At 43.6% G+C, this 22,541-nt stretch overlaps 1 protein-coding gene across 1 annotated transcript in view; it reads right to left on the bottom strand.

The window, feature by feature from the left end:
- efr3b.S (EFR3 homolog B S homeolog) overlaps nt 1-22,243 on the bottom strand; it is a 49,602-nt gene extending 27,359 nt beyond the window's left edge. The window contains exons 1-4 of the mRNA XM_041565120.1: nt 22,133-22,243; nt 16,332-16,408; nt 15,380-15,507; nt 6,957-7,107 (exon numbers count right to left, since the gene is read on the bottom strand). Coding sequence (XP_041421054.1) covers nt 6,957-7,107; nt 15,380-15,507; nt 16,332-16,408; nt 22,133-22,139 — 363 coding nt within the window. The 5' untranslated portion in view covers nt 22,140-22,243. The remainder of the gene's footprint in view (nt 1-6,956; nt 7,108-15,379; nt 15,508-16,331; nt 16,409-22,132) is intronic.
- Between the last annotated feature and the right edge of the window lie 298 nt (nt 22,244-22,541).

Genomic DNA, 22,541 nt, shown 5'->3' with positions numbered 1-22,541 from the left:
GTATAGTCTGAGTATAGTCTGAGTATCGTCTGAGTATAGTACGTATAGCCAGAGTTCAGTTAGTTAGTAGATCACCTAGTTTGCAGATAGGAATTGCTATGTTGTTGTTGCACCACTGGAGGGAGCCTTGTAGTTACTATAGAAAGAAACCAATACTGTAACAATGGCCTATAGCCCTGTCTAAAAGGGAAGTTAATCTTGTATAAAAGGATATTTAGGCCAGTGGCATATGGGGCTGTACACCGGCTTTTTTCCACCTGGATTTCTACGCATCCAATGTGATCCCATCAGCTCCTTGAATTCAGCTCCTCTTAACAATTTCACTGACAGACACATGTAGGGGATCAGACAAATCCTTCTCCTGTTTTTCTGTCTGTGACATCATCTAGCCCAGGTAAAGGCTGGAGAGCCATCCGATTGGCTGGGCGCCCCAGTGCATCCTTGGGAGAGAGGGAGTGCCTGACTTTTGTACAGGGTCTCTGACAGAGTTTAACAGGGGTTCTGCGGTGAAAGATCCAACCAGAACCAAGTCTTGTGAAACTGTCCAAGCTTTTGAATCTGTGCGAATACAGAGAGAACCCATCCTGTTCCCTGCCAAGCTGCTAGAGACACAGGAGGTGAAAGGTGCCACTGGTGAGATTGATCCTGCTGCAGAGCTGCCTGTAATCTCCAGTGTGACTGCCTCTAAGAGCACCCCGGTGAGTGAGCCACCCAAGGGAGGATACTGGCACGATACAAACGTGGGGCCCCAATTTGAAGACAGGTCTTGTGCATTTACCTGCTATGTGGGAGCGGCTGCTAAGCCAAAGGGAGAGGTACTTTTGGGAAATGGTAACGCTACCTGGGGAATATGAGCTCTGGGGAAGAGACATTGTATTTGAACTGAACTTTGTGGGACTTTGATAATAAAAAGGACTGTGTTGGAGAAACAGTCAGGTAATAGTGAGATAGGTAGGTCCCACATGTCCCCAGTGCAGGAGTATATTGTGTATTAGATTGCCCAAGTTCACTATTGTGTTTATTAAGTTTATATCTGTTTCATTTGCAAACTGAGTGTTTTATTTGTCCTAGTGGAACCCCCCTGAGGTGTGCTCCTCAGTGTTCCCTAGGTGGAGGCATTGCACTGTAAATCCCAGTTCCTAGTACTTTTCATAAGCAAAAGGGACTCAGGGCCACTGGATTTCCAAGGGTTAATTGCGATTTAAAGAGACAGTAACCAAATTAGGGTTACACAAATACACTGAGCAGATTTCTGTGCTGAACCCCAATAGTATGAATATTTGCACTGTAAATCTGCTCCGTGTGTGCCTGTTAGTGAACCTGTGAAAAGGAAGGTAGTACCCCCCCCCAGTGCAACATGAGTGCAATGAATAGGGCTTGTGCTGAAGATACTTTTTCCTTATTAATCATGAAAAATCTATGGTTTTGGTCCTTGTTTGGTCCTTGTGAGGTAGATCATTAGATTCCCAGTGTACAGATAATTCCCCTGCATAATGGGCTCCTGTTATCGATAAAGCAAAACAGTTAGGACAAAGGGTGAAAGGAGGGGGACATTTGTACAGAGCTCATTATCTCTGGTTATTCTACTAAGTGTGACCGGCATCTACTGCCCCTTTAATTCCAAATGCAAAAGGACCGTCCAATGAGAATCACCCCTACTAGTGCTAGGACATTCCCCCTGTAACATACTGAGCTCACCAAGCCACATGTGCCAATATCACACTGTAATGGAGTCTACAAAGGGCAGATATAATGCTGTGTGGGTGAGCAGAGCTAGGGACATGTCAACAGAACAGGCAAGATTGTCACTGGTGGGTCTTCTTGCATTTATTTATTATTTATAGCTTTTAAACAAGTTTTGCCTCAAGCTGCCATTTTGGGAAGAAAATACCACCTCTGTCCATTCATTGCTAATAAGCCATGCAGGCTGTGGATTCCTTATGTGTTTGGTTTTAAAGGGGTGAGGTGGCAACCTACACTGGAGATTCAACTGCTGCAGCAACACTCCCCTTTTACTTCCTTCTTTTGTGGGCACAATCAAGGGGGTTCAAGAGAAGCGGCCAGAGTTTCCATCAGGGAGCTGGCCTGGGTCGGCAGACCGTGCCCCACTGGGTATTTCCCCGGTATCATGCCAGCCCAGTCCGACCCTGGGTAACACCAAGAATCGAAATTCCCCTAAATGCATTTACACATCATATAAAATGTGAAATCTATCACTTTTCCCCTGCATTGATCTATGAGGGAATTAAAAGCAAAAATGACTGCCTAACCAAGGGGTATTTCTCTGTAAAGAATTCAATGTTGCCATTAAAGGACAAGTAAAGCAGCACAGTAGCACAGGCCAGTTGGGTTTATTATGGAAGAGATGTAACGGCCCAGGGTAAAGGGTGAGCCAATCTGGTTGCTTCATGGTGCCGAACAATCAGCCACCAGTATTTATTATTTAAGAATAGTCGACCTTACTCTCAAATACATTGTGTAAAGAGAAGAATCATCTCTTTGCTGTCGGGTTCTTTTCTCCATTTCCCCAGAGCCACAGAAGGGACTCACAGCCAGAACAAAAGGGGGAGATTGGGATGTATAATAGTGCGATTTCTCATTTAGCCGCATTCAGCACGACTCATGATTCACAGGTGCCTGAGTCACGCTGCAATGGGTTTCAATCTGTCGCTGACTCAGATTAATGTGGAGACAAGCCTCGCAATGAGAAATTAATAAGAAAAAGCTTAACTCCGGCTCTCATCTGCTTTAATTATATCTATGGGTTTTTTTCCCTTCAAGAAAGCAGATAATTAGCAGCTTTAATTATTGCAGAGCCAAGTAAGAGAAGTGCTGGTATTCGCTTGGGCTTGTGACATTCGCCCGTACAGGGAAAAGCTCTGACTGCTGCTTAGGGGTCTCTCTCTACTTTCGGGGGGAAGCTACATCCAGTGGCAGACCCCAGGGTTGCAGGGGGGGACCCATATTCATTTGTAAGAGGTAGTTCCCCCTATTTATAGAGGTTTCTAAATGATAGAACATGGTTTGAAGATAATGAGACCCCTTGAAAAGGTACTAGAAAAGTTACCCTTCCCCAAAAAACTATACTAGCTGCACTATATATTACATTAGTATTTATTTATTTATAGTAAATGTTTTCCTATTTGGTATTATTATAGGGGCTGTTTACCTTTGAGTTAACTTTTAGTATAGAGAGTGATATTCTGAGACAATTTGCAATGGTTTTCATTTTTTATTATTTGTGTTTTTTGAGTTATTTAGCTTTTTATTCAGCAGCTCTCCAGTTTGTCATTTTAGCCATCTGGTTGCTAGGGTCCTAATTACCCTAGCAACCATGCATTAATTTGAATAAGAGACTGGAATATGAATAATAAAGTAATAAAAAGTAGCCTTACAGTAGCCTCAGTGACCCCCCTCATTTGAAAGCTGGAAAGAGTCAGAAAACGAAAAGGGAAATAATTAAAATACTATGAAAAATAAATAATGAAGACCAACTGAAACGTTTCTTAGAATTAGTCATTCTATAACATGCTAAAAGTTTACTTAAAGGGGTGGTTCACCTTTGAGACAACTTTTAATATGATATAGAGAGAGATATTCTGAGACAATTTGCATTTGGGTTTCATTTTATTTGTGATTTAGCTTTTTATTTAGCAGCTCTCCAGTTTGCAATTTCAGCAATCTAGTTGCTAGGGTCTAAATTACCCTAGCAACCATGCATTGGTTTGAACAAGAAACTGGAATATGAATTGTAGAGGGCCTGAATAGAAGGATAGAATCAGTAATAAAAAGTAGCAATAACAGTACATGTGTAGTCTTACAGAGCATTTGCTTTTTAGCAGGGGTCAGCGACACCCATTTGAGAGCTGCAAAGAGTCAAAAGAAAAAGGCAAATAGCTATAAAACTATAAAAAAAATAAACAATGAAGACCAATTGACAAGTTGCTTGGAATTTTTCATTCTCTAACATACTAAAAGTTACCGTAAAGGTGACTATTTTACATGAATCATTTTTTTTATTTCCAGAGAAGAAAGGGCAAGTAGAGAAAAAGCGCCTCTCTTATCTCTATATATAATTCAGAGGCTGCAGAGTTATTATCCATGATCAGAGCAACATCTCGGTGCTTGGGGATCCCACTGACCCACTGAATGTTGCACAGGCGCATTGCTGACTCCTCACAATAACCGGGACGCAATCAAAGCCTCAGCGATGGGAACAAGCCTACGGGAAATCTCCCCCTCCTGGGGTCAGAGAGAAAGGGCAACAGGAAAGGTACAGAATATAGTGTTGCATTGATCTCCTGCAGAGCTTGTTATCACAGATAAGGAACAATGGAACAGCTTTTGGCAGCCAAAGGATACTAAACCGCTGCCATCAGAAAAGCAGATCTAGATTACAAGCAGCCTGGCTTCAATAGCACAAAACTACAAATCCCATAATCCTCTGCAAATCTAGTGTGTGGTTGGTGTGTACCTGCCATAACAAATGTGGTGTCCCATACTACTTAGTACACAGGATTCTTTCTCAGCCAGCCCTGTGAGGCTAGGGGCACACGGCGCGATTTCGCAGCGATTCTGCGCTGGGCGAGTTGTCGCTGCGTTTTTTAAGGCGAAATAGCTTTGCTAACTTTGGCGCTGGCGTCAATGCAAATCGCGGCGAAATCGCTGCGCTAATTCACACGCGGCGATTCTTTTTCTACTGTAGCCCGGAAACGCCCAGCGAGGCAACTTCGGACGACAATAGAAAACGAATCGCCGCGTGTGAATTAGCGCAGCGATTTCGCCGCGATTTGCATTGACGCCAGCGCCAAAGTTAGCAAAGCTATTTCGGCTTAAAAAACGCAGCGACAACTCGCTTAGCGCAGAATCGCTGCGAAATCGCGCCGTGTGCCCCTACCCTGAATGGGCCCTGCCAACTTAGTAGAACTGGGCTTCAATTTGAATAATATTTTTATCCCAACAGGAGACACCTGATAGGCCACGCCTCATTTGGCCTAAAGTAAATCATATGTGTATATATATTATATTTATATTTATATATATATATATATATATATATATATATATATATATATATATATATATATATATATATATATATATATATATATATATATATGTGTATATATATATGTGTATATATATATATATGTATATATATATATATGTATATATATATATATATATATATATATATATATATATATATATACAGTCATATGAAAAAGTTTGGGAACCCCTCTTAATTCTTCGGAGTTTTCAAAGTAGCAACTTCCTTTTAATATATAACTTGCCTTATGGGAACAGTAGTATTTCAGCAGTGACATAAAGTTTATTGGATTAACAGAAAATATACAATATGCATCATAACTAAATTAGACAGGTGCATAAATTTGGGTACCTCAACAGAGATATTACATGAATACTTAGTTACAAATGTAACAGCCTCTAGACGCCTCCTATAGCCTTTGATGAGTGTCTGGATTCTGGATGTGGCTATTTTTGACCATTGGTCCATACAAAATCTCTCCAGTTCAGTTAAATTTGATGGCTGCCGAGCATGGACAGTCTGCTTCAAATCATCCCATAGATTTTCCATGATATTCAAGTCGGGGGACTCCAGAATATTGTACTTGTCCCTCTGCATAAATGTCTTTGTAGATTTCCAAGTGAGTTTAGGTCATTGTCTTGTTGGAATATCCAACCCCTGCAGCGGAACTTCAACTTTGTGACTGATGCTTGAACATTATCCTGAAGAATTTGTTGATATTGGGTTGAATTCATCCAACCCTGGACTTTAACAAGGGCCCCAGTAGTCCCTGAACTAGCCACACAGCCCCTGAACTAGCCACACAGCCCCACAGCATGATGGGACCTCCACCAAATGTGACAGTCGGTAGCAGGTGTTTTTCTTGGAATGCCGTGTTCTTCTTCCGCCATGTAAAGCGCTTTTTGTTATGAGCAAATAACTAAATTTTTGTCTCATCAGTCCAAAGCACTTTGTTCCAAAATGACTGTGTCTAAATGATCTTTTCCATACAACAAGCGACTGTGTTTGTTCGAGTGCAGAAAGGGCTTCTCATCCCCCTGCCATACACATGTTCTTTGTGCAAATTGTGCTGAATTGTAGAACGATGTACAGATACACCTGCATCTGCAGCAAGATCTTCTTGCAGGTCTTTGGAGATGATCTTTGGGTTGTCTGTAACCATTCTCACAATCCTCCACATATGCCGCTCCTGTATTTTTCTTGGCCTGTCAGACCTGGGTTTTACAGCAACTGTGCCTGTGGCCTTCCATTTCCTCATTACATTCCTTACAGTTGAAACTGACAGTTTAAACCTCTGAGATAACTTTTTGTAGCCTTCCCCTAAACCCTGATACTGAACAATCTTTGTTTTCAGATCTTTTGAGAGTTGCTTTGAGGATCCCATGCTGTCACTCTTCAGAGGAGAGTCAAACAGAAGCACAACTTGCAATTGGTCACCTTAAATACCTTTTCTCATAATTGGACACACCTGCCTATGAAGTTCAAGGCTTAACGAGCTAATCCAACCAATTTGTTGTTGCCAGTATGGAGCAGTTACATGCATTCATATTAGCAAAATTCCAAAGGTACCCACATTTTTGCACAGCCAGTTTACCCTCCCAGTAATAACTAACATCTTTTGCCCAGCCAAATGCATTAGTGATGTGCAGGTTGAAAAATATTAAATCCACACCCGACCCTAACCCGTCTGCTCTGGATCTGCATCGACCCTATCCTGCTGATGTCACTAAGAGGGGAGGAGCTGGGCAGGTGCATGCCTATAAATAGATGCAGCTGAGACAGGAAGGTTGCTAAGGTGTGCAGGAGCATGAACCTGTCTGACCCGCAGGTACCGGGCTGGCCTGCACATCACTTTAATGCATGGCTTCTCGCTGAAAGTCTGGCTCTGCCATCCCAATCAACTTACTGAGTTTGTCCCCAAGATCTGGAGATTTGGCTTTTCTGATTCCAAGAGCTTGGCCACCATCTTCAGAAAGCTTTCCACAAACAGGTTGATGCTCTGGCAGTGGCAGGCCATGAGAAGCTGGTCCAGCGCTTCCATAGCAATACAGACATAGCTGGAAGACAAACAGATGGAGACACATTATGCTTAACAGGTGTAGCAAAGCACCAAATCCTCTGTCATTTGCAACTGCCAGCATTTGCTTGGCTGGGGAGGATGGCAGATCTGGACATGGTTCAAGTCATGAGATTGTCTATGTAGGCTACTGGGACAAAGAACTGCTCTTACAGTCAAGCAGGTGGCTCTGTCCTCAAGGCCAGGGTACTAGCGACCAAGGCTAGCAATCCATCCAAGTCAGGGGGGTCGCAGGGGAACCTGCATACACAGAATTTTATTCTCTATCACTAGGCTGGGGACATGGTACAAGTCATGAGATTGTCTGTCTAGGGTACTGGGGGGGGATACTTGGGCATTTAGTTCCTCGGCATCTGTTTGAGGACTTGGTATACCCATCCCTGTATGTGCCTTAGTTAGATGGATGCAGCTGAGCTCCAGTATCGTCAAGGTTTAGAAATAAAACCTTTATTCGGATTGTTGAAACACAAAGAAATACAAGTCATGTGCCCAGTATAAAGCGCCCCAGTGCACCTGCAATGCAACGAGTCACGGCCACTGCGGGCATCAAGCTTTCAATGAGTCGGCAATTCAGCATTAGCATATTCCATACAATAAAGCATGGAGCTCGGAGATGGGCAAATAACTAGCAAACCCAACTGACCTAAATACCTGGGTTTTGGGGACAGATACTGCAATCTCTTTCTACCTGACTCTGTAGCCATTATACATTCAAGCTGATTCTGCAGGGATATCCATGTTCTCTGACAAACTTCCATCGAGTTCAGATGATAATAGACTGGTGTGTAAGGCAGGTAGCTATAAAAAGAGCAAGCTCCTCAAAGCCAAATAAGAAAGCTGTGCTGCATCTCCTCCTATATAGAAGGAGATATTTATATTCAACGTGGGCTACAGATCAACAGAAATATTTTAAAGGATAAGTAAACCTTAAAAATAAGTGAATGTTAAATTGAAGAGGGGGCTATTCTAAGCACATTCATTATTTATTTTCTTTTAATTGCAAGATATTAAGGGATACATGTACTGTTAATATAAATGAATTTTGTTAAAACAGCGCCATCTGCTGGTCAGTTTCCCACCAGTCTGACCAGCAAGTAGTCAAGGAAGTTGTCAGGAGAAAGAAAGAGGCTGCTCTGATGTTCTTCTGCTTAGGAAAGATGTGAGAAAAGTTATCTGAGGTTTCTCATTTTATTCCTAAGCAGAAGACTCAAAGACTACCTCTGGGAGAACCTCATTAACACCTGAACTGGCACTTATATAACAGTGTAACAAACTGTAACCCAGCTCCTTAATACCCCTTTGAATTGTGTCTGTATGTTACCCTCCCATTTAGACTGTAAACCCTACGGGGTAGGGTCCTCTAGTCTTTTGTTTCCTTGACACTGAGCACTTAATCTGTATTGTAATTATATTTTTATATATATGTGAATTGTATTTCTAATAATGCACTTATTGTTACTTTTTATTCCAATGACCCCTTGTTTGTTACTACTAATTTATTGTTTTGCTGTACAGTGCTTTGCCCTCGAGGAGCGCTTTACAAATAAAAATATACATACATACATATAAAAAGTTAGATTTAGGCTGAATTCCTCCATTAATGGAAAGGATGATAGAGGGTAATTGTAACAGTAGTTAGATTGGAGAGAATGAGAGACATGAAGAGTTTGTCCTTGGAGAAGGGAATGTGTATTATGTGTATTATTATGATGCTGCCAGAGCTGGTGGCTGTTGTGAATTGGGAGGTGAATTGGGAGCTAAAGGAACAAGGTGATTTTGGAAGTAAGATGTTTCAGTCCCTCTTTTATGTTTCAGTCTTGAGTTCTGGAATGGAGGTAGAGGGATAGGTATCACCTGCATAAAGAGAGTATTCTAAAGCAAATGATATAAGTAGAAATCCCAGCACAATACCCTGGAATTCTACCATAGTCCTGCATAGCAACTAAAGCCCATCAAACCAACTATAACATCCTCTCAAGATGGCATTGATGCCCAGCAACAGCTGTGAGATGCCAGAGCCTTGACATCAGGATAGTTGATTCTAGAGAGAGCAATCAACTTGTGGGTATATTTTATACATATACGCTGAACATTAAATGCCATGCCATGAGTTTAACATTTATGCTTTACTTCCCCTTGGCTGTTTGGAGTGCCTGTAATACAGATGGAGTAACTGCAGGTTTCCAGTATACTGGGCAAACAGTATGGCCGTACTGCCGCTACCAGTACAAGTATCTTCACACCCCATTCCCTTCTGTGACTGCACCAGTAATATAGAATTTGTATCCTCTTAGCAACCCCCATCTGCTCCTTGCCTCACTGCTACATCATCTGAGGCATATTAAACCAGCCCCTCCATCTGCTGCTCTTGTTGATCTCCTCTTCCAAAATACAATAGTTAGTCCCAGCTCCTGTTGTCAACACGTGGTATAACCTGCCTACACATCCACCTCCCATTTGTCAGGTACGTTCTCCATACAACATATAGTAGTAGCTTCCTGATTCTCTCCTGATACATTGTTACTAAAAAGACACCTACCTACCTTGACACCCACCTACCTTGACACCCACTTCCCATTTGTCAGATGGCTTCTCCAGGTAATATGTTCAGAAGCAACTCTCTCATTGTTAGATAAGATATTGTTACTTTGGTTAATTATTCCTCCTACCTACACACCCACATCTCCCTTGTTAGAAAACTTCTCCTAAGGTGATCTCTGGTAAATAGACAGAAGTAGCTTCTCAATTCTTTATACAGAAGACTCCTACCTACCTTCCTACACACCCACATCTCTTTTCAAATGAGTTCTCTTAGGGTGATCTACATGTACAGTAGCACTTCTCTCCTGATACATTGTTATTTTGCCAGAAGACACCTACCTTCCTACATACCTACGTATGCCAGATGAGATCTACAGTATACACATAAAATTGTAAATTACTTCTTTTCTCCTGATACATTTTTACTCTGGAAGAAAGCACCTATCTATCCACACACCCACTTCCCTCATATCAAATGAATTCTCTCAGGACATTTGTTCCCAAATTGAGGTGGTTGCCCTTACTAGCAGGGCTCAAAGCCTTGGTTGGGGGCAGCCCATGGCAAGTTAGGAAAATGTTTGTGTAGAACGGCCATTTTGTTGTTCTGGATAGTTTTGAAAGCACATCTCAGAGGTCAAATAGAGATGTATAACTTGTTATTAAGAGAATATTTACCTACAGTACCTTTACACCCCCTTCACTACTTCACTACTGAACTATCATCTGTACACCCACCTCCCTCTACATATGAAGTATGCACCAGTACTGATACACCTGATTCCCTGATAGAATATACATCCACTTTCACTGAATTCTATGAGGATTGCTCTACAGTAACATGTACAGTTCTACTATATAGCCTTTATATAATTTGTACTACAGGTTCTGGGATCATGGACATTGCAGATCATAAATTCCTGGCCTGACTGGAAATAACTATATACTGCATACATGATGTCTGTTGAAAGTAAAGTACTTTACTAGCCCAAAGTGGGGTCCATGCTCCTATCTTGAAATAGGCCCCATGTTCTTAGTCAGAAGTAGGGCCTAAGCTCTTAGTCAGAAGTAGAGCCCATGCTCTTAGCCTGAAGTAGGGCCATGCTTGTAGCTTGAAGTAGGTCCCATGCTCTTAACCAAAAAAAAAGGGCCCATGCTCTTAGTCTTAAATAGGGTCCATGCTCTTATTCAGAACTAGACCCATGCATATAGCTGGAAGCAGGGCCCATGCTCCTAGACTGAAGAAGGACCCATTCTCTTAGCCTGAAGTAGAACCCATGCTCTTAGTCAGAAGTTGGGCCCATGCTCTTAGTCAGAAGTAGGGCCCATTATCTAAGCCTGAAGTAGGGCCCATGCTCTTAGCCAGAAATAGGGTCCATGCTCTTAGTCAGAAGTATGGCCCATGCTCTTAGCCTGAATTGGGGGCCCATGCTCTTAGTCTAAAGTAGGTCCCCTGCTCTTAGTCAGAAGTAGGGCCCATGCTCTTAATCAGAAGCTCTTAGTCAGAAGTAGGGCCCATTCTCTAAGCCTGAAGTAGAGCCCATGCTCTTAGTCAGAAGTAAGGCCCATGCTCATAGCTTGAAGTAGACCCCATGCTTTTAACCAGAAGAAGGGCCCATGCTCTTAGTCTAAAATAGGGTCCATGCTCTTAGACAGAACTAGGCCATTCTTAAAAGAAAACTATACCCCCCAAACAATGTAGGTCTCTATTAAAAGATACTGAGTAAAAAAGCTCATGTGTAAAACCCTGCTTCATGTAAATGAACCATTATCATAATAATATACTTTTTTAGTAGTATGTGCCATTGGGTAATCATAAATAGAAAATTGCCATTTTAAAAAATAAGGGCCGCCCCCTAAGATCGTAAGATTCACTGTGTACACATACAAACCACATGTAAGGTCACATGAGCCAATTAACAGACAGAGTTCTGCCTTTTGCTTCCTCACTTCTTCCTGTTACAGTTAGTGTTGTAGTATTTCTGGTCAGGTGATCTCTGAGGCAGCACAGATAGAGTCACGAAATGGTGGTTCAAGGCAAGAGGTGTAAAAGGGCAATATTTATGTAAATATATATTCCAGTTTGGTAAGATTCTTTAATATGTCATTCAATTTGATATAAACTATGTGTTGCTTAAGTATTCATTTTGGGGGTATAGTTTTCCTTTAAAAGACAAAAAAACTGAATCAGTAAATTGCTCCAAATAATCCACCAGACCCTGTGGGAAGAGCAGAACGAGCTGCAATGCAGGAATCCTGCCAAGTAGCAGACTGTGGGAATGTAGCACAGAGTAACCGTCCTCTGCATGCTCTGCATCTATATAACATATACCTGCACCCGCAAGTCATCTTCCCAGTCCTGTCCTCTCTGTTGGGCACCGAACAAGAAAAGGATCCGTTCTGTCAGCAGCAGCAATGGGCATCAGCTTCTCCCCCAGCAATGGATGCAAATGCCTGAGCAGGAGGATCAGCTCTTTCCTTTTCACTGGGCCGAGCAGATGTGCCAAGTGAGAGCCCAGTAAAGTAGCCACCTAATCCTCAGAGCATAAGCCCTGCAAATGGGTTGCACATCTGACACTGCCATGCACTGGGTATTCAGAAGGGGCTGAAAAGCACTAACGCACCAGAAATTAGATTAGGATAAAGTTGTCCTTTAAAGCATATTTATGTGTGTGGGGGAGGGGTCCAAAACCTGAGAGGTTCCTTTATTATTTAAAGGAATAGTTCAGTGTCCAAATAAAACTGGGTAAATAGATTGGCTGTGCAAAATAAAAAATGTATCTAATATAGTCAGTAAGGCAAAAATGTAATGTATAAAGGCTGGAGTGAGTGGATGTGTAACATAATAGTCAGAACACTACTTCCTGCTTTTCAGCTCTCTAACTCTGAGTTAGTCAGTGACTATAAGGGGGGCCACATGGGACATAACTGTTCACTGAGTTTGTAATTGATTCTCAGCATTCAGCTCAGATTCAAAAGCAACAGATATGTCCCATGTGACCCCCCTCAAGTCTCTGATTGGTTACTGTCGGGTAATCAATCAGTGGAAACCAAGAGAGCTGAACAGCCAGAAGTGTTCTGTTCCACATCCAGTCACTCCATGATGGTGATGATGATTTTAAATTTTCCTGTATTTTACACCATTTTTCTTCTGGTTCCCTGAAAAACGTAAAATGGGAGGTTCTACTGTATATGGATGCTATTAGTTATTCCCTTGTACTAAGCACAATTCAGCAGGAACAGTCCCCTAAGTTTGTTCATAGTCTGTACAGAGAGATCCCATAAAACTATGGCAGCATAGGTATTCCTCTGTACTAAGCACAATTCAGCAGGAACAGTCCCCTAAGTTTGCTCATAGTCTGTACAGAGAGATCCCATAAAACTATGGCAGCATAGGTATTCCCTGTACTAAGCACAATTCAGCAGGAACAGCCCCTAAATTTGCTCATAGTCTGTACAGAGAGATCCCATAAAACTATGGCAGCATAGGTATTCCCCTGTACTAAGCACAATTCAGCAGGAACAGCCCCTAAGTTTGCTCATAGTCTGTACAGAGAGATACCATAAAACTATGGCAGCATAGGTATTCCCTGTACTAAGCACAATTCAGCAGGAACAGTCCCTAAATTTGCTCATAGTCTGTACAGAGAGATCCCATAAAACTATGACAGCATAGGTATTCCTTGTACTAAGCACAATTCAGCAGGAACAGCCCCTAAGTTTGCTCATAGTCTGTACAGAGAGATCCCATAAAACAATGGCAGCATAGGTATTCCCTGACCGTGCTTTGTTTTATAGTATGGTACTGCAGGGGTTAAATAGCATCCTGCAGCAAGTTAGGAAGCAAATCCTCTTCTCTGTCCCAGTTTAGTCTGTTATTGCAATTATTAATATTTTTTGTACAGCCTGACTTTGTAGAGTGAAGGATAAAGGGTGCAGCAGTGTTTTCTGTAGGAGAGCAAACTTTTTATTATACTCTATTATAGGCAGGAATATGGTGGGTCAGCTGCCTACAGCATATTTCTTCCCACAACTGTTTAATTTCATCCACCAGATACTACACCTAAGTTATCTCTGCTTGATGCTTTAGGTCAACTCTTCTGTAGTCTATTCAGTTGCACCAAAGTGCAGTATATCATGAAAGTAATGTAAGGCATAGAGAGTTGGGCAAGATGGAGACAGTAGGACAATATTGAGACAGTAGGACAAGATGTAGACAGAAGGGCAAAATGGGGACAGTGGGATATAATGGAGACAGTAGGGCAAGACATGGACAGTACTGTAAGGTGGAGACAAAAGGACAAGATGGAGACAGTAGGGTAAGTTGAAGAGAGTAGGACAAGATGGAGAAAATAGGGCAATATAGTGACAATAAGGCAAGATGGAGACAGTAGGGCAAGATGGAGACAGTAGGGCAAGATGGAGACAGTAGGGCAAGATGGAGACAGAAGGACAAGATGGAGACAGTAGGACAAGATGGAGACGGTAGGACAAGATGGAGACGGTAGGGCAAGATGAAAACAGTAGGGTAAGATGGAGACAGTAGGGCAAGATGGAGACAGTAGGACAAGATGGAGACAGTAGGACAAGATGGAGACAGTAGGACAAGATGGAGACGGTAGGGCAAGATGAAAACAGTAGGGTAAGATGGAGACAGTAGGGCAAGATGGAGACAGTAGGACAAGATGGAGACAGTAGGGCAAGATGGAGACAATAAGACGAGATGGAGACAGTAGGGCAAGATGGAAACAAAGGGACATAATGAGGAGGTTAGATCAAAATAAGGACAGTAGGCCAAGATGAAGACAATAGTGGAGACAGCAGGACAATATAGAGCAAGATTGGAATGACAGGGTAACATGGAGAGAGTAGAAGAAGATGGAAACAGTAAAACAAGATGGGGACAGTAGAGGAAAATGAGGGCAGTAGCGTTAGAGACAGTAGATCAAGATGGGGACAGAGGACGTATACAGCAAGATGGAGACAGCAAAGTAACATGGAGATAAAAGAGCAAAATTGGAACAGAAGGGTAGTATGATGTCAGTATGACTAAATGGGGACAGTAGAGTAAGAGGGTAACAGTATGGTTTGATAGAGACAGATGGGCAAGATGGAGACAATAGATGGCACTAGAAGCAGCCTTCTGTACCCTGAAATCTTGCACTTATTATAGTTGTGGTACCACAAAGGCAGAAGGAGCTACAGGCTGGTCTGTGCTACTGTATAAGCAGTAAGTGATGGGGCTCCAGCAGAATGACTGCAGGCTGTGTGCCAGTGCAATGGATAATTCCATTGAGAGATCTGGGCTTTGTGTCTGGGGCCCCTGCAATAACTAATGTTATTCATGGGACAAGCTAAAAGCTTTTAAGTGTAATTATTTATCATTAGTCCTACTGCTGAGTAGCTTCACTTCTTCTCTGCGCTGACATTTTGCCAAAAAGTTCAGATTTTAAAGGCCACGTTCAGTGGTGTAACTAGATATTACAGGGCCCCACAGCTAATTGTTTTTCAGGCCCTCAAAATGTCTAGAGGTTTTACCAATATTCATTGAAATTGTATATGAATTAGGGCCTCATAGGGCCCCTATACCTCCTGGGCCCCCTGCAGCTGCAGGATCTGCTAACTCTGTAGTTACGCCACTGGCCACGTTTATTCATCCATCTCTCCCGTTGGGGCCTCAAGGTAAGTAAGGGCCAATCACGTTATTTACTTACCTGTAACGATGTCTGGCCACGTCCCTGCTCAGCCGCTCGGAGAGGTAGGCACCGATCCGATCCAATTTCTCTGGTGCCGAGAGAGCGTAGAAGGTCAGCTTCTCCATGTTTGCTTTCACTAGACCATCCTGCGAATGGGGAGATTAGTCAGAGTTTCCACTCATGGGGATGTTCATTTTTTATACTTGGTTGTTAGGATACCTCTTACCCTAGCAACCAGACAGTGGTTACAATGGCGAGCTGGTTGCTTGGAGTCGTATATCCAGAAACTAGTTGACATTTAAAAAATAAATAACATTAATTGTAAAGTGAACTTCCCTTAAATTACCAGTCAAGTGAATTAAATATGAGATGGGGAACATAAAGGGAGGAAAAAGTAGCCTGGCATTTAATCCACTTATGGGGTACTAGAATTCTCTACCCTAGTCCGGTGGGGCAATTATCCAACACACAAGACTTCTGTGTGCCAACATACAGTAAAAGCAGTTATGTATAGACCACTTGGGCCCACAAATCCACTAGAGGGCACCATTCAACCGGCACTACTGCCCTGGCCTACAACAGCTGACAAGGGGCATCACTGAGACCCCAGAGGTGTTGGTATCTCCCCCTATTCCCTGAGGTGTAATGTGATTACAGGCAGGAACTGTTTATGCCTATCATGTATCAGTTGCCATGGAAAGCTTTGTTTGGGGCACTTTGCATGGAGCTACAAGCTGCCAATTGTCACACTGCAACTCCCAGCCCCCTTTAAACTCTAGATCTGGCAGTGGTGAAACGGTCGTCTATGCTTAATTTCTGGTTACCCCGTGACAGACGAGCAAAAAGGTAACAATGCAGGAAAGTAGACAAGGAATATGATACAATGTTGCATTTTCCATCACTTCATAGACTTTTCTCTAGTTGCAGTGCTCATTTAGCAATGTGTAGGGTTTTTATAGGGAAGTCTTACCTCGCAATCTTCTGGAAAAATGTTATCAATCAGTCTCTTGTAACGAGGCCGTAGCGCCCCACAGCAGCAAAAGATCCCTGCAATGAAGAAAAATGTGATAACATCAGGGATGAGCAATCTACGGCCATAACTGCCTCCATGGGGTGCGTATAGGGGTCACTACAACGGGCTCAGAACATAGTGGGGATCTGCAGAGCAAAAACTAGAGTAAGATATCAATGGTGGGTTACAGGTGACGTGGACAAAATATAAATACAATAGGACAACATGGAGGCAGTAGAGTTCAAGATGGAGACAGTAGAGGGCAATAGTGAAACTATAGGTCAAGATGGAGACTATAGGTCAAGATAGAGACAGTAGGTCAAGATGAAGACAGTATGTCAAGATGAAGACAGTATGTCAAGATCGAGACAGAAAGGCAAGATGGAGACTGTAGAGGGCAATATTGAGATTATAGGTCAAGATGGAGACTATAGGTCAAGAGAGAGACAGTAGGTTAAGATCGAGACAGCAGGGCAAGATGTAGACAGTAGAGGGCAATAATGAGACTATAGGTCAAGATGGAGACTATAGGTCAAGATGGAGACTATAGGTCAAGATAGAGACTATAGGTCAAGATGGAAACAGTAGGGCAAGATGAAGACAGTAGGGAAAGTAGTCAAAGGAGAAAGAAAGAGGCTGCTCTGATGTTCTTCTGCTTAGGAATAAAATGAGAAAACTCAGATATCTTTTCTCACATCTTTCCTAAGCAGAAGAACATCAGCCTCTTTCTTTCTCCTGACAACTTCCTTGACTACTTGCTGGTCAGACTGATGGCTAAATGACCAGCAGGTGGCGCTATTGTAACAAAATTCATTCATATTAACAGTACATGTATCCCTTAATATCTTGGAATTAAAAGAAATAAATAATGAATGTACATTGTAGAAGTGCTTAGAATAGCCCCCTCATCAATTTTACATTCATTTGTTTTTAAATTTTACTTATCCTTTAATCAGGAGTTCAACTGAACCACCAATGAACACCCATCTCTCAGTATAAATCAAGAGTCCAACTGAACCACCAATGAACACACAGCTCTCAGTATAAATCAAAAGTCCAACTGAACCACCAATGAACACACAGCTTTCAGTATTAATCAGGACTCCAACTAAACCACTTATGAACATGGGCTCATGACTTAGGGTAGAACTAGGGACACTTATGGGCTTATGACTTCAGAACACTCCTGCCTGGCAACTTCCATTTCCAAAATGGGAAGATTACAAAACAATTCCCAGAAAGTTAATGTTTAAAGAAAAACTATACCCCAGAACAATGTAGGCCTCTATAAAAAGATATTGCATAAAACAGCTCATATGTAAAACCCTGCTTCATGTAAATAAACCATTTTCATAATAATATACTTTTTAGTAGTATGTGCCATTGGGTAATCATAAATAGAAAACTGCCTTTTAAAAAAAAAAGGGCTGCCCCCTGGGATCGTATGATTCACTGTGCACACAAACAAACCATACATGTCAGGTCACATGAGCCAATTAACAGACAGAGTTCTGTCTTTTGTTTCCACACTTCCTGTTACAGTTAGAGTTGCAGTATTTCTGGTCAGGTGATCTCTTCCTGTTACAGTTAGAGCTGCAGTATTTCTGGTCAGGTGATCTCTTCCTGTTACAGTTAGAGCTGCAGTATTTCTGGTCAGGTGATCTCTTCCTGTTACAGTTAGAGCTGCAGTATTTCTGGTCAGGAGATCTCTTCCTGTTACAGTTAGAGCTGCAGTATTTCTGGTCATATGATCTCTTCCTTTTACGGTTAAAGCTGCAGTATTTCTGGTCAGGTAATCTCTTCCTGTTACAGTTAGAGCTGCAGTATTTCTGGTCAGGTGATCTCTTCCTGTTACAGTTAGAGCTGCAGTATTTCTGGTCAGCTCCTGAGAGCCGATCTTTCGAGCCGATCTTTCCCCGATATGCCACTAACGGGCATGGCTATGTCGGGGGTAATCTGAACATTCGGCCCTATGGCCGAATGATCAGATTATGATGCGAGCGCAATGGTCTCCAACGGGACAGTCGGGACAAAATCAAACCTGTCCGAACGACCAAACGACCGATCTCCGCCAGACGAAAAATGACGGGACTCTCCACACACGGTCTGAAAATCGTATGAATCCTCGATTCATATGATAGGATCTTTGCGTCTATGGCCACCTTAAGAGCTGCAGTATTTCTGGTCAGGTGATCTCTTCCTGTTACAGTTAGAGCTGCAGTATTTCCGGTCAGGTGATCTCTTCCTGTTACAGTTAGAGCTGCAGTATTTCTGGTCAGGTGATTTCTTCCTGTTACAGTTAGAGCTGCAGTATTTCTGGTCAGGTGAACTCTTCCTGTTACAGTTAGAGCTGCAGTATTTCTGGTCAGGGGATCTCTTCCTGTTACAGTTAGAGCTGCAGTATTTTTGGTCAGGTGATCTCTTCCTGTTACAATTAGAGCTGCAGTATTTCTGGTCAGCTGATCTCTGAGGCAGCACACAGACCATCACAAAATGTTGGTTCAAGGCAAAAGATGTAAAAGGGCAATATTTACTTAAATATATATTACAGTTTGGTAAGATTCTTTAATATGTTGCTTAAATATTCATTTTGGGGGTAAAGTTTTCCTTTAACTAGCGGGTGAAAACAAGGTTACCAAGAACAAGAAACTGACCAATTGCAAGTCACTTTTAGCAGGATAAAATGATCCTCAATGTGACATTTAATTTGTATTTTTTGGATTATGAGCAACCTGCATCTCTCCACAATGTGTTGCTGGGGGGGGTTATTGGAATTGTAGTTCAGCAACATATGGAAATTCTGTTCCTATTCTGGCTGTTTCTGTGTTGGTATAAGTCCCAGTAGGAAAGGTCACTGTCAGGGTGGAAGGCAGGAGCTCTGCGGGGATTTAGCCAGACTCATCACTACATGTTTATATTTATATATTTATATCAGCCCTGTGTCCCAGCAGGGGCCCTTCATTATAAAGCTCACGGTGCAATCAGTACAGTAACGAAGCACAGCATGACTGCAACACTCACACTCTCTGCATTAATAAATAAACCCGCTGTCCCCAATTTGGCAGCAGATGCACCTTACACTGAGTAATGAGCCCTCTCAATCACAGCCATTGATCTCTATTCATCTCTATTCAAGTAAACATGTACCCAAAGGCTGAATCAAGACTCTGGGAACCAGCAGTGCATTTTGCATATGGGACGTTTAAATAAAAAACCGGAACTTCCCGAACTACTTTGACTCCAGAATTCCCTTCTGAATGGGAATCAATACAGGAATTATAGCAGCTCCCCTGTACCTTCCAACATGCCTGTACTCTCTGCGTATTGTACTTTTATAGCTCCATGTACTTTAATTTATACAGATACAGGGGAATCGCTATTTACAGGGGATTCTGGGAGTTGTAGTTTAGCAATCAAACAATCTTTTCACCTGAGCCATTAAAGTGAAGGGTTAAGCTCCTTACAACACAAAGCAGCAACCGCAGGCAGAGAAGGGGGAGAGGGGGGTCCTGTTATATCAACATATTCATCTTACAGCAGAGACCACATTCCAGACCCCACTGGGTTGAGTTGTTCAGATTCAGAGTAATCACTAAACGTGTTTCCCAATCACTCAGCACAAGCTCCAGCCAGTGATCCCACACAATGGGGAGTGACAGCACCACCTGCAGGTCAGTATCAGTACAGCACAGTCCAGCAGAGGAGACCTCCCAAACCTCAGCACATTCCTATAAATGAGTTTGGCTCTATACTGGGCACAAGTTGCAGATCCCAAATACTGGCACCTGCCCATACACTGCATCACTGGCAGCAACACACCACTGTAATAATAATAATGCGACCATTAGCTGTGAGATATACTGGGAGATATACTGTGATGTATACTGGGAGATAAACTGGTCCTGCATTGTCAGCTCCCACCTACAAACTCCTACTATCCAGAGCTGTCTCTCATTATAGTCTCCAGCCTGTCTCCCAGTACTCTCCCCAGCACATCAGCAAGTCTCTCTCTCTCTCCCTGTGCACCCTGTACTCTCCAGTTACACACACTCCCTGCACCCTGTACTCTCCAGTTACACACACTCCCTGCACCCTGTACTCTCCAGTTACACACACTCCCTGCACCCTGTACTCTCCAGTTACACACACTCCCTGCACCCTGTACTCTCCAGTTACACACACTCCCTGCACACTTTACTCTCCAGTTACACACACTCCCTGCACCCTGTACTCTCTAGTTACACACACTCCCTGCACCCTGTACTCTCCAGCTACACACACTCCCTGCACCCTGTACTCTCCAGTTACACACAATCCCTGTACTCTCTAGTTACACACACTCCCTGCACCCTGTACTCTCCAGTTACACACACTCCCTGCACCCTGTACTCTCCAGTTACACACACTCCCTGCACCCTGTACTCTCTAGTTACACACACTCCCTGCACCCTGTACTCTCTAGTTACACACACTCCCTGCACCCTGTACTCTCCAGTTACACACACTCCCTGCACCCTGTACTCTCTAGTTACACACACTCCCTGCACCCTGTACTCTCCAGTTACACACACTCCCTGCACCCTGTACTCTCCAGTTACACACACTCCCTGCACCCTGTACTCTCTAGTTACACACACACTCCCTGCACCCTGTACTCTCCAGTTACACACACTCCCTGCACCCTGTACTCTCCAGTTACACACACTCCCTGCACCCTGTACTCTCTAGTTACACACACTCCCTGCACCCTGTACTCTCTAGTTACACACACTCCCTGCACCCTGTACTCTCTAGTTACACACACTCCCTGCACACTTTACTCTCCAGTTACACACACTCCCTGCACCCTGTACTCTCTAGTTACACACACTCCCTGCACCCTGTACTCTCCAGCTACACACACTCCCTGCACCCTGTACTCTCCAGTTACACACAATCCCTGTACTCTCTAGTTACACACACTCCCTGCACCCTGTACTCTCCAGTTACACACACTCCCTGCACCCTGTACTCTCCAGTTACACACACTCCCTGCACCCTGTACTCTCTAGTTACACACACTCCCTGCACCCTGTACTCTCTAGTTACACACACTCCCTGCACCCTGTACTCTCCAGTTACACACACTCCCTGCACCCTGTACTCTCTAGTTACACACACTCCCTGCACCCTGTACTCTCCAGTTACACACACTCCCTGCACCCTGTACTCTCCAGTTACACACACTCCCTGCACCCTGTACTCTCTAGTTACACACACACTCCCTGCACCCTGTACTCTCCAGTTACACACACTCCCTGCACCCTGTACTCTCCAGTTACACACACTCCCTGCACCCTGTACTCTCTAGTTACACACACTCCCTGCACCCTGTACTCTCCAGTTACACACACTCCCTGCACCCTGTACTCTCTAGTTACACACACTCCCTGCACCCTGTACTCTCCAGTTACACACACTCCCTGCACCCTGTACTCTCCAGTTACACACACTCCCTGCACCCTGTACTCTCCAGTTACACACACTCCCTGCACCCTGTACTCTCCAGTTACACTGCACGTCTCTATACTCAGCACTCTCAGACTGTCTCACTATAATCTCCACTGACCCAGACTGTCCCTCACTCCCCGGACACTCCGAGTATTTTCCACAGACAATTCCTCTCTAGTGATGGAAGTGAGACCCGGGGCACAGACACGTCTATAGACTCATCATCCCCCGGAGCCGATACCGCCCGGTACTGACACGGATCTACTTACCGTACATCTCCCGAGTGTCAGAGAAGGAGCCGGTGCCGCTGCAACATCACATCCCGGTCTGACTGTGCGGAATGAGGGAGAGAAGCGGCTGTGTCCCCGGGGAGTGGGAGGTCTCTGTGTAACTCTCTCCCCTCTCCCTCCTCTCCCCCCCACACTTCTCTACCGGCACCGGCTCCATCTCCTCCTGTCTTTACCGACCCCTCCCCTCTCTACTGACCCCCCCATTCCCATCTCTACTGACCCCCCCATTCCCATCTCTACTGACCCCCCCCCATTCCCCTCTCTACTGATCCCCCATTCCCATCTCTACTGACCCCCCCATTCCTCTCTCTACTGATCCCCCCATTCCCCTTTCTACTGAGCCCCCATTCCTCTCTACTGATCCCCCCATTCCCCTCTCTACTGATCC

The sequence above is a fragment of the Xenopus laevis genome, chromosome 5S (genome assembly GCF_017654675.1).
Source record: "Xenopus laevis strain J_2021 chromosome 5S, Xenopus_laevis_v10.1, whole genome shotgun sequence".
In the NCBI taxonomy this organism is placed as follows: domain Eukaryota; kingdom Metazoa; phylum Chordata; class Amphibia; order Anura; family Pipidae; genus Xenopus; species Xenopus laevis.
The sequence above is the reverse complement of the archived record's forward strand: the minus strand, read 5'-3'. Positions and strand labels throughout refer to the sequence as shown.